Here is a 12408-nt window from a genome sequence, read left to right as displayed (position 1 = left end):
GCCTCTTTGGGCCAGAACTGGGGAGTCAGGCCAGGCCTCTAGGTCTGGTCATTGCCTGCCACCATGGCGAAGCACAACTCCATTCTCAAAGCTGGTTGCTTCTCGGATTATGGCACTCAGCAGTAATCACCAGCCATAGCAAATAAGCTCAGGAATGTTTATTTATTTTATTTTTTCTTTTTGCAGTGCTAGGCAGGGAATCTGAGCTCCCTAGGCAAGCACTGCAGCTCTGAGCTACATCCCCAGTGCAACAGGAACGCATTTATCTATCAGCCATGTAAGAAAATACACATCCCAGGGGCTGGGAAGATAGCTCAGAGGCATAAGCACCTGCCTGGCAAGTGCAAGGTCCTGAGTTCGATCTCCAGTACTGCATGCTGTGACAGCCCCAGAACCATGCTGGCCCCAAATCCAGCCCCATGGCACATACCTGTAATCCCAGTGCTGGGGGAGCTGAGACAGGAGGATCATTACAAGTCCAAGCTGTGTAGTAAGACCCTTTACAGAAAGAATAATAATTAAAAAAAGAACGAGAATTTGTATCCCACCTCCTCACACCTGTATACAGATTTTCCCCTTTCCCAAACAGAGGCTGTCACCTCCCATGCTAACCCATTTACCCCACCTGGCTGAAGTGTCCCCTTCCAGCACCGTGGTGGGGTAGGGGAGCCTGGTACTCATTTTCAGCTGTGTGTGGAGCTGGGCTCAGGCCACGATACAGGCGCCGGGTGGGCAGGAGTGGGCAAGGGTGAAAACAAGGAATGTTGGGCTCTTCCTCAGGGCATGCACAGGGGGCCTCTGCAGACCCAGAGCCCTCTCTCAGATGGCACCCCTCTTCTAGCCTTCAGGCTGCGGCAGGGTGTGGGGAGCCTCAGATAGTTCCCAATAACTCTTGGATAGCCAGCCATGTCCACCCCTCTCCTGGGGAAATAAAGGGCTGTGGTCTAGGAGCAGAGAATAGGGGACTTCAGCCCTGCACCTTTGCCCTCTCCTAGGCCAAGAAGTCAGCGCCAGGCAGGGGGCCAGAGCACTGGGAGGAGTGCGCCCTCCTCTCCTGGGAGTGCTGGTGCACATGCTGAAAAAATTCACCCCTTACCCAGCTTCTGTTTCCTGGCCGGGACTGGATGTGATTGATGGCAGGTATTGCAGGTGGGGCCCAGACACTCTGTGGCAAGGCGACAGGGAACTAACCTGGGCGGTGCTTGCTTGCTTTTTTTTTTCTTTTTTTGTGGAACTCGGGGATTGAACTCAGGTCCTTGCACTTGCCAGGCAAGCATTATTCTACTCAGCTATCTCCCCAGCCCCCTTGGGCGTGTGCTTTCGACAAATGTACGTTTACTGTTTGCTATGTAACACGTACTGTGAGTCCACCCAGAACAAAGCAGACACCCCAGCCAGCACTTCTCTAGGGGTGTTGCAATTTTAAATAGGCTTGAGCTTATGAAAGAGGGCAAGTGTTTTGGGCGCAGGGAGAGCCGGCTGCCTCCCAGCTGCTGCTTCCAGAAGCTACAGTTTAGCAGGGCAGGTGGGGGGGTGGACTTCTTGGTGTGAGGCCGGATGAGTTGTTCTTGTCTTCAGATTTCCCCGAGGTCCTGCAGCCTTCCACTTTTTTAAAAGAATGTAATTGGTACAGGGTCTCACTATGCAGCTCGGACTCTTAGTGATCCTTCTGTTTTCAGCCTCCCCAGGGCTGGGATTACAAGTGTGCGCCACCATGGGTCTTTGTGGCCCCCTGAGCGAAGCCGGGGGCGAGGCCGGCGGGGCATGTGGTGCTGGGGATCGAACCTCAGGCCCAGCGCTTGCTTAAGCAAGCTGAGCTATCTCATCGGTCCCTGCAGCCCCTTTTCTAGACTCCTTCCCCCAGGATTTTAGGAAAGCAAACGACAGTCAGGAAGACTTGAGTCAGGCTTTCTTTCGAAAGAACATCAAGAAATGAAAATTCAATAACAAGGAAACTAATAGTTATAGATCCCTGCCCTCAGACACAAGGTGCACAATCATCTTAGTTAATGCATCTACGGAACAACCAAAGCGAGTCCCACAGAACGCCACCCTTGGGCGCCGCGGGGTGTGAAGATCTGGGTGGGTCGCGCAGCGGCGCACATGTCACTTGCAGCGCTCACCTTTGGGTTACCGCTGAGACACCGAGACAACGGCAGGGGCGGGGCCGACGTAAGGGCGGGCCCGTATCTGGGCGGGGCCACAGGCCCCTCCCCTGGGTCCGGCGCGGGCGGGCCGAGCGAGCCCGGCGCTGCAATAAAGAAGTGTGCGGAGGCGGGCGAGGCGCACTTGGCTGGAGAGAGCGCGCGCGAGCGATACACGTGTCTCCTTGGAATTAGAGCCTCAGTTTGCCCCGCTTCCTATGCCGGGCAAGTTCGGCGCGCCCCGTCGACTCCCCTTTGTGTTTCCCGACCCCACCCCACCACGCAGCTTCCTTGGATCGGTGGCCCAACTTGGCTAAACTACTTTGTCCCGGGAGCGGCGCCGGGGGACCGGGCACTGCGCATGCGGAGCTCCAAATTCAAACAGCTGTTTGCTGAGGCTGCGGGCCGGCGGCCGCCGAGAAGCGAGGGCTAGAGGGAACTTTCTGGAGGAGGCGGCTGCCCGACAGCCATGGTGGACCGAGGTCCTCTGCTCACCTCGGCCATCATCTTCTACCTGGCCATCGGGGCGGCGATCTTCGAAGTGCTGGAAGAGCCACACTGGAAGGAGGCCAAGAAAAACTACTATACGCAGAAGTTGCATCTACAGCGCGAGTTCCCATGCCTGAGCCAGGAGGGCCTGGACAAGATCCTGCAGGTGAGCGACTACCGGTATCCCCATAGACACCTGTGGCTAGGGGTTTAGGGGTACAACCTCTGATGACTCAGTTCCTGGGGAGGTCCTGGATTGAGGGAAGGCCACGTCCCCTCATATTTGTCGCTCGCCGCGGGACTCGGAAATCGTCCACGCTTCGCGACTCGTCTTTCCGGGGAAAGAACTTCTGGGAGACTCGTCTCTCCGGGGAGAGAACTTAGGGCTGACTCCCGACTGAACTGGGGCCCGCGGTGGCGCGGTGTGGGTGCCTCCCTCTTTGGAGGGAGGCTGTGGGGCGGATAAAGTCGTTTATCTTTTCTTGGAGACGCTCCCGGAGTCCGGGAGCCGAGCCGGGTGCCACCCTTTGCGGCTCCACTTCCCCGCTCCAGGGTTTGTGCCGCTCTAGCCGGCTTCTGAACTCCGCAGGGCTGTGCAAGGCCCCCTCCCCCGCAACCCAAACCTGGGCAAAATCTCCCAGACCCCGCGGGGCTCCGGAGAAGCGGGGAACTCCGCTGTGCCTGAGCGCACCAGACGAGGGTTGGTGGCTGGAATGCTGCGGACAAGGTCAGGCTTCCAGGAAGGCTTATCTCGCGGAGACATTCCTTAAGGGCTTGGAGGTAAACTTCGTGAAAGCAGCGGGTTGCACCGGCGAGCAAAACCCTGGTTGTCCCTTTTCAGGGCGGAAGGATTTTGTATGGAAGAGAGGCGGGTGAGGGCAGCTATCCCAGGGGCCACTAGGACCTTGGGCCACTTTGGGGCCAGCTCTTGTTCTGTCTCCGCTTTTTGAGGGATCAGCTTCCTCTGTGTCCTTTCTGGCCAGCACTAAAAAGGCCTCACTAGGGAGCTAGGGTGGGTAGTGTCGTCTAAAGTACTCTATTTACCTGGAGTGGAAGATGGCAGGAGAGGAATCTAACGAGAAACGTTTAATCTGCAGCAGTTCTGTGATACTGTATGCTGAGTGTTCTCAGTTTTCCTGTATGTGGAGTGGAATGAGCCCATCTGTGTGTCTCTTTCCCGCCCTGTACTTCGTAGTGGTTAAACGCGTTTGGAAATCGCGACGTCTTGCCAGTACTATCTTATTTTTGTCCCAAGACCAGATGAACATTCACACAAATGAGCATATAAGCTCCTCGGAAGCAGGGCCTGTAGACCGGTGTCCTTTGGTGACCGGTGGAAGGCTGGCAGGTGCTGTGTTGGATTTCGGTGGCGCCTCCTTCCTGAACTGGGGCAGTGTCCAGGGTGAGGGGAGGTGAGGTTGGGAGTGAGCTTCCGAAGACATTTGTTTTTTTCTGCTCCTCCTATCAGGAATTCCGGAACAGTACGTGTTCTTGCGGGGGGGGGGGTGTCTCATGTGTAATGCTGGGGGAATGGGGTCGCCTTATGATTTCCCTTGAGGAAACAATCCTTCCGGAGGAAGCAGTTGTTGTTTAGTTTGCTCAGGGGCTTGTTTGTGGGGGGAGGGGAGGATGCTTAAAGCTTGAGCTGCCCTCGGGCTGTTTCCCTCTCCGGGCTGCTGCTCCAGCAGGGGAAGGAAGGAAAGAATTCAAGGCTAGATGTGGGAAAATAAACTTCAAAACTGAAGGAGAAGGGAAGGGGGTGGCGGTGGCCCAGGGGTTAGGCAGCCGGGTGCAGCTGGTGGTGGTAGCTTTGGAGGCTGCACGGCTTCCTTAAGGTGTTCAGACAGGACATCTTTTATGTTCAAGTTCCACTGATCTGTCAACAGTTGACCCCTCCCCCCAAAAAGTGGGTAGATAGCATTTAGAAGGATTTGGGCATTAGGCCAATCTGATTTGGACGCTGGTTACAGGTAGATAAATTCTTCAACATGGATACCTCTATCCTTATGCCCAGTTAAAAATAAAATAAAAAACAACTGATTAAAAACTCAGGTCATCTGTGACTTGGGACTGTCCCCTCCCTTCATAGAAAAAAAACCCAAGAAGTGAAAACCAGCGGAAGCCTTTGCCAGCAGGAGTTTTAATCTGTAGAAATCTGCCTTGCCAGGCTTTCCTATCTGTGACTTGGGCATTGCCTTATTCTCAGGAAATTGGCCTAAGGAAAAATGAGAACTCCAAAAAACCTTTCTTGTTGAGCTGCTTGGGCATCTTCCACCTCAAGGTTGGTGTCTAGTTGCAGCTTCTGAACTGCCTCAAGATCCCTAAAAGAGCTGCTATAGGAATTCCATGGGTGGGGGATGCAGCTTGGCTTAGGATTTGTTTCTCTTACCCACAAATTGTATTCACTTTCAAATGCATAAGAAAGCGAGGTAATCCCTTCTCTTTAGAAATACTTCGGAAGTCCTCAGGTGCTTCCTCCCTGGCTTTCCGGCTGGTTGAGTGGACCACACTGCTGCTCTCCTTTCTGCCTTCTGAACCATCTCGCGTATCAGAGTTTTAGTGGGCAGCTTTCCCCACCTCTTGCTGCTTTTTCTGTATTATAGAGGCTTCTGCGAGGGGTGGTAGCGTTTACTGCGCTCCTCACTCTGTTGGGCCTTGTATATATGTGGGTCATCTCAGGGGACAGGGCACAGGCTGCTTTGCCAGGTGGCTTGGCCACGGCCCCATGCAAGCCAGTTAACTTACCTTTGCCTGCTTTTCCTCGTCTGCAAAGCCAGGGCTGAGTGAGGCTCCAGGAAAGAAAAAAACATAAGCAAAATACTGATGGAGAGCACCAGGTTTCCTGCCTCTGGCGGTTGTGTTTACTGAGCACTGTGGGAAAGGTGGCTTCTCGTGGGCTCTGCCTGCAGTACCAGGACATTCTGCCTTCAGATAAGGAAACTGACGCTCTGAGAAGTTAAAGTGGCCACCAGGGCACTAGAGGCACAGTCTGGAGGATGCCCCCAGGCCTACCCCAGAGCCTACACCCTCAGCTACTTTGGCCCCCCTCCTGGCCCTGTGAGGCAGCTGCATTGTTATTCTGTAAGTGAGCCCAGTAAATTGGTTCAGCTGCGCTCTGGACCGCTTGGAAATTGCTTTCTTGTCTTCTCCAGAATAGGCATTGCATGCAGGCTCTGGCCTGCACTCCCCGTGGGACTGAAATAATGCATCACTGGAGCCCTCTGCACTTGACCTTTTGGAAGCCCCCTCCCTCAATGCGCGAGTCCCCCTGAAAACAGATGGTTGAGCTGAGGGGAAGGGATGGGGTGGCAACCCCTCTCAGCTTCTGCCTCCAGCTTACAGTGCTCAGGAAAACGAGGGGTCTGAGCTCCCCATCTGGCACCAGGCACTTCGATGAAGCCCTTTGTGTACCCTCCTCTGTATTCTCTGAGACTGTCCCACAAATGAGGGAGATAAGTCATGTGACATAACCCAACCTCATGCTGCAGAGTTGGGTTTTTCAGATCTCAGGTGTTCTGGGGCTGGGGGAGGGGGGGTCAACATTTTATTTACATCCTGTGGAACCTAGGGCCTTGCCCATGCATGCTGGTCAAGCCCTCTCTCCTGAGGCTACCCCAGCCTGTCCACAGCATTTATTGGATGCCCACTGAACTCCTATGGACAAGGATAAAAAACCAGAAGCCTTGGCCCCCATGGAAATCATCTCCTCTTAAGCACCAAAGTGCTTGGCATACTCGAGCTGTCCACGTTTCCCCGTCCACTTGCCGAGCTCTTGGTACTGTATAACATCCTGCAGCAGCAGTGGTAAGCCTGTTCCAGTTTTGAAGTTCTGGCATTTGTTGCTAACACCTACCCTCTTCCCAAATTTGCAAAGTAGAATCAAGCAGCATCCTGTGCTTACATCTGACCAAAATGCCTGCAGTGGGGTGCTAGAAGTGTAGAACTGTATGGAGAGCTGAGGGTTAATAGGAACCCACCCCCACCCTCCCCCACACACTTTGTTTCAAGCCTGGGTGGAAATCGTAAAACCCCCTAGTCCACTTAACTGCCTTTGTAAGTAAAAGGAGCACAATAGATCTTTTGATTCTGAAGGATCTGAGAGGCCTCACATCATTAGTTCCAGCTTGGATTCTCACCCTCTCAGAACTACTGAAGGGAACAAGTAGGCAGGTTTGGGATTGTGAGAGCAAATGGAACAGAAAGATTCCTTCCTAATGGCTTGTTTTGTGATCCACTGGAAGTTGAGGGTTACCAAAAATGAAATCCAACAGAACAAAACCCCTCAAATTGATAAGTCCACCTTAGTTAACTGCCCTGGTGGAAAGTGAGTTTTTATTAAGTCATTTCTGAGAATTTTCCTAGAGCTGTTAGGATGAGTGCACACTGTACAGTGACTGAGGACAGAGGTATTGAGGGTAGAAATTTGCAAGAGTTGAAAGGTACTGGGGGAGTCTTGGAAGGAGGGCTGTGATGATTGTTGCTTTTAAGTATTTTCCTGGGGTTTTGCCCTATTTATAGTCTGGTGTTTAAGAGAAACACATCCTCCTGGTTCCGAGGCTTTCCGAGGCTTAGCCTGGCTGGCCCTGACCTCAGGCCAGAGGCTTTCATCTTGAACTTGGCTGTCTGCTGGCAGACTGGGCTCAGCTCTGAATACTGCATGATTGTGTTGAGGGGTTAGGGACAGGGAAGGGTAATACTTTGGGGAGCAGAGGAGGCAGCTCTTGGGACAGAACCCCCAAGGGAATTTTGGTGTGCTGGGTCTGCAGGGGTGCCGGCCAGATCTGGGGTGACAGGGAGGAGAAGTGAGGTGGGGAGAGCACAGCAAATGCGCCTGCCTGTCTCTGCCTCCTTCCGTGGGCTCCCCCTTCAGGGAGCGGAGGAGGTCGATGCGCATCTCTGGCCATGTCACAAAGTCCCCCTGGATCCTAGAATAAGAGAGCTGCCCTCCCACCAGTGGATGCAGGGCGTGCTGCTCTAAGCAGGGATCTCTCCAAGGGCACCCCCGCGGAGCCCAGCTCTTGCTGAAGCAGTCGCCTCTGCCCCTTGTGACTTGCAGGTGAGGCGGCATTCTGGATTTGCGAAGGAGGAGCAGAGACTCCTCACCTCCCTAGGACTGCCACGTCTAGATACTCTGCTAGGAGGTCCACGCACAGCTGTGGTGGGTTTCTGAGCTTCCTCAGGCCTCCTGGTGCTGGGATTGAGCCCAGGGCGTTACACACATCAGGCTGCACCCTGGCCCTGCATAGTCCCCATTGTAAGACACAAGCATAAAGTTTCCTGTCTTCATTTATATATACATATTTATTTATTTAGGGCAGAGTCTACAGGGTGTTCAGGGTCTCACTATTAGATCGGACTCATAGTGATTCTCCTGTTTACAGCCTCCCTAGAGCTGGGATTACAGGTGCATGCCACCAGGCCCAGTCTAATCTCTGACTCAGTGCGCCCCAGGGGTGGGGCTGGTAAGGCACACCAGGGATTGAATCCTTGCTACTGTGCCAGCCTAAACAGGCACTTGCCCGCTGAGCTATCAAGCCGGCCCTAAAATTTCCTGTCTTAACAAGGTTTTTAGGCATTTTTTTTGAGACAGGGTCTCACTGTGTAGCCCAGGCTAGCCAAAGTTATCCTCCTGCCTCAGCCTCCGGAATGCTGTGACACAGATCTTCAGAACTTTTTGATTTTGCAAAACCAAGAGCATACCCCTTGAAACAAGACTCTTGTGTCTCTACCCAGTAATTGCCATCCTGCTTTCTGTTTCTATGAATTCAAGCCACTCCAGATAGCTCTTATCTGTTGAATCACATGATGGTCTTTGTCTTGGTGTGTACGAAATAGTACAATCACCTTGGAAAACAGGGTGGGGATTCTCCAGACAGTTAAAAGCAGATCTGCCAGATGATGTAATAAGCTCACTTCTGGGTATCTTATCAACTAGATTTTATTTTCCTTTGGAGACAGGATCTTACTATATAATCCAAGCTGGACTTGAACACACGGTATAGTCCAGTCTGCCTCAAAATTGAGGCGGTCTTCTGCCTTAGCCTCCTGAGTGCTGCAAAAACAGGCGTGTGTCACCACATCTGGCTCAGCTGAATTTTTTAAAGTAACTAGGAGAGGCTTTGACTCTAGCCCATAGCCTCTGGGGTACAGGGGTGTCCTGCTGAACTGAAGCCACAGGCCAGAAAAATCAAAGGTTAGATACTGAAGCCCCTGTAAGTCTCCGTAATGAATCCGAAGCCCCCTCAGGCTTTTGTGGTTTTTCAAGGAGAGGTCAGTGGGTGGCCTTTTTCAGAACTGTCCCTCTTCCTTCACTGTCATCTGCAACTTAAAAAAAGTGGAAGATTCCACCCCAGAGTTGCTGTGGGCAGCTCCTTCCCCCTGAGTGTGAGTGATAAGGATGTCTCAGCCTTCCTTTTGATATAGGAGAAAGAAACTCCCAACCTGCCTGACGGAAATGAGTTAGTGTTCCCTAAAAGTGAGGATGAATTCTAGGAACAGTGGCAGTTAAGAGTAGGTTCTTTAATAAGAGAAGAGACAAAAGGGGGCCCAGAAGGTGGGTCACCCACCAGTCCCTTTTTTCAAGGGGTTTATTGAGTAGAGCCATGAGGTGAGGCAGGTTCGAGGTGGAACAGAGCTATAATCAATAAGATTTCAAATGCAGTTGCTTAGGGAATGTTGGTCCAATAGGAAATCACAAGGTGTGTATGAGGTGGGACAAGGCCATGTGAACCATTGCAGTTATAACAAGTAGAGTCAGTTGGGTAATATTGATTAAATGGGGATCAGATTGGGAAGCAAGTCACCTATTAAGTGCACATGGGAAGGACAAGGACTTTTCCAGAAGGGGTGGGCTAAGGAGGTTGGTGAATGCTGCAAAGTGATGGGTGCCTATTTAGAATATCAGTCAGTGAGTAGTGCTTCGTGAAGTCTGGCCTTCAGTGACTACACTGCCAGCCACAGTAGCTTTCTGTATCCATCTCTGAAGGCCCAGCCCTGTCTGATTACCGATATTTCTACCAAATTTAGCTGTCTGTAATACTTTTCTCGTGACCAGTGGGGAGTTTACCAGAATGCTCCAGAGGCTGACGGCCCAGCCCCTCACCCCAGCTTTCAGTGAGAACAAAGCCAGCCCTCCCATTTGGCTGCTCCAGGATGCCCCTTCACCAGCCACCCTTGTTGGAGAACTGGGGGTGCCTTGCCCAGCTTTGTGCCACTCCTGAGGCCTCTAGGCTTTTTGTGTGGAGTTACCCAAGCCCTTAGAGACCTGGGTAGGGGTGGGGGGTGTGGTGGTGGGGAGTGCAGAGTGGCCCACCTGCCATCAGTGAGTTCTGTCTGCTGAGTGATGCCTCAGAAGCCCCAGCTTGGTCTTCGTGGAGAGGAAATTGGACCTAGGCGGTGACATGAGGGGAAATGCAGCCCCGAGTGCTGAGCGATGGGCTGCAGATGGTGGAGGTGGGAGGGTGGACCAGGGCCTGAGGGCCTCAGATGCCTCAGTTCCTGCTTCCTGACACCTCTGGGGTTTGGCTGCCAGTGAACCTAGTAGCCCTGCCCTCTGGGAGCCCTGAATCTGGAGGTGGAGGTCAGGAACTGTTAGGGACTTACCTCAGGAAGGCACCTGGGGGTTTTCCAGGTGTGCATCCAGAAGAGATGGATTTTTACTTCTGGGCTTGGCAGTTGACAGGGGTGCAAGGTGAGTGGGTGGCCAGCAGTCCTGGGCACGATCTAGGGGTGCCTGCCATTACTGCTGTCTGCTTGAGCCAGGCTTTTGGGCCGGGAGTCACTGTTGTTCCCCCTGGCTAGGAACCCCAAGGCCAGATGAATGGCCTGTGTCTGTGTGTAGCTGGGTAGAGGGCTGAGGTTCTGCCTCCCTTGATGAATCGGGCTTTGCACCTGTCTGTGAGAGGAGGGATAGCTGCAGCAAAAGTTGACACCTCAAGCAGGGAAGAGGGTGCATGTGGGCCACAGGCCTTGTTCGTATGTGTCATCTCCCTGGTCCTCGGGCAGCCACCCTCTGCAGTGGGTTCCTGTGACTTCGTAGCAGTAGCAGCAGAATGGCCCATAGAAGGTGAATGAGTTGTCTGAGGCCCCGAAGAAGAACAAGGATTGGAACCCAGAGCCCATGGTCAGAACCATCCTGCTCTGCATGAGGCTGCATGAAAGGGCAGGGCGCAGGCAAGGAGCAGAGGCGGAGAAGTGGGAAAGCCCCATCATCTGTGGCCTTCTCCAGAGGCTTAGGGTACACTGGGCTGCACCTCCAGGCTGCTGAGCAGTGTGACCTCATCCACGACATGGGTTGTTAGTGCAGGCTCTCCTTCATGCCCGTAGAGTCAGTGCTGACATGTTCGGCGGAGTGTCTGGTGCATGTGACAGGTGACTTGCTAAGTCGTCTTTGCTGTCTTGTGCCCCGTTTCTGTGGGTACCAGCTTGTCCCTGACTGACACCTTCCTGGACTCCTGAGGTCCATGCACTGAGCTGATCTGGAGATGGGATGAGGGAGAGTGATACGATGTAGCAAGCTCCTCCCCTAGAGCCCTCCACTCTAGTATTTTTTGCCAATTGACCTGGCACAACCTCCTCCCCCAAGAGTGAGCGTTCAGCTCTGAACTTAGCCTGTGTACTTCTTCCTCCCTTCCAGACCCAAACCTTGGTTAAGCGCTTCCTTTTGGAGGATTCCTGGATCCAGGTGGTGGCCACATAGGAACTGAGGGCAGGGCTGGGCCCTCTTAGAGCACCTTCAGTAACCAGGACTCTTTGATTTGTCTCTGAGATGTGGGTTCTTTTTCTTCTCCTCTATCTAAATACTTGAATTTTCAGCTGAGCCATTCGGACAGGGTTACACACTTCTGGCTGTTGTCACCTCGACTGCCCCCAGTAATCTGGCTGCAGCTGCTTAGCCAGGCCCTTCCTCCAAGGGGACACTTGTCCTGAGTCTGGGAGGGGAGCTGCTCTGGGTGGTTGGTGGCAGGATCCGCCTTGCTTGATCACGTAGCTGGAGGCTGGCACTGTGGCTGCCCGGAGTCTCTCCAGCAGCCACGTCTGGAGGAGGCAATGAACCATGTGTCTGTGTGGCCTCAAGCTGGGGCTGGGGATAAGGAAGCCTTTATTTGAGCCACAGGGTTAAGCTTGTTCTCACCCGGGCCCCAGTGTTACCTGTGTCCTAGTTTAAGCTGTGACGCTGGCCAGATTTACCTTCCAGATTCATCTGTTTGCAGAATTAGGCCCACGTAGTAAGAACGTGATGGGAGTAGTGGCCCCATGTGCCTGCCCCCAGGCCTGTGTTAGTGGCACACGCAGTGATTGGGAGGGCTTTAGCCTTCCTTGCCCTGTGGCTTGCTGTGTTTTGCTCGGTGCTCTGCAGCGAGCTAGGCACCCCCCCTCTTGGAGGGGGTGTCAGATGTGGAGGCCTTCGGGCTGGAAGCCCGCTCATCAGAGGTCAAGATCGCGGCCAACACTTTGGTCCTTTTGGCAGGCTGTGAAGTATTAAAAGAGGCAGCTTCCATGACTGAATTTAGCCCACATCCCCCATTACCCCTTTAAGCCACATCAGTTTGGGCTGGGTAAGGAGAGACTTTAGTTCTAAATTGACATACAATAACTGCATTTTTATGGGATACTGTGTGATAACTCGGTGCATGTGTATAATGTGTCATCAAAGCTGGTTAGTTGCATTTTCATCTGCTTATCACTTATGTCTGGAAACTCCTGTCTCTTTCGATTCTTCATAAAAGTGTCATAAATTGTCATCTTTGGTCCAGGACTGTGCTGTAGAACAGGA

General features: G+C 53.0%; 1 protein-coding gene across 1 annotated transcript in view; it reads left to right on the top strand.

The window, feature by feature from the left end:
* The first annotated feature begins 2264 nt into the window (after positions 1-2264).
* Positions 2265-12408, top strand: part of Kcnk5 (potassium two pore domain channel subfamily K member 5) — a 34754-nt gene continuing 24610 nt past the window's right edge. The window contains exon 1 of the mRNA XM_004624186.2: positions 2265-2799. Within this exon, the coding sequence (XP_004624243.1) occupies positions 2614-2799 (186 nt within the window). The 5' untranslated portion in view covers positions 2265-2613. The remainder of the gene's footprint in view (positions 2800-12408) is intronic.

Source organism: Octodon degus, unplaced genomic scaffold (genome assembly GCF_000260255.1).
Source record: "Octodon degus isolate 3935 unplaced genomic scaffold, OctDeg1.0 scaffold00005, whole genome shotgun sequence".
Classification (NCBI taxonomy): Eukaryota; Metazoa; Chordata; class Mammalia; order Rodentia; family Octodontidae; genus Octodon; species Octodon degus.
The sequence above is the reverse complement of the archived record's forward strand: the minus strand, read 5'-3'. Positions and strand labels throughout refer to the sequence as shown.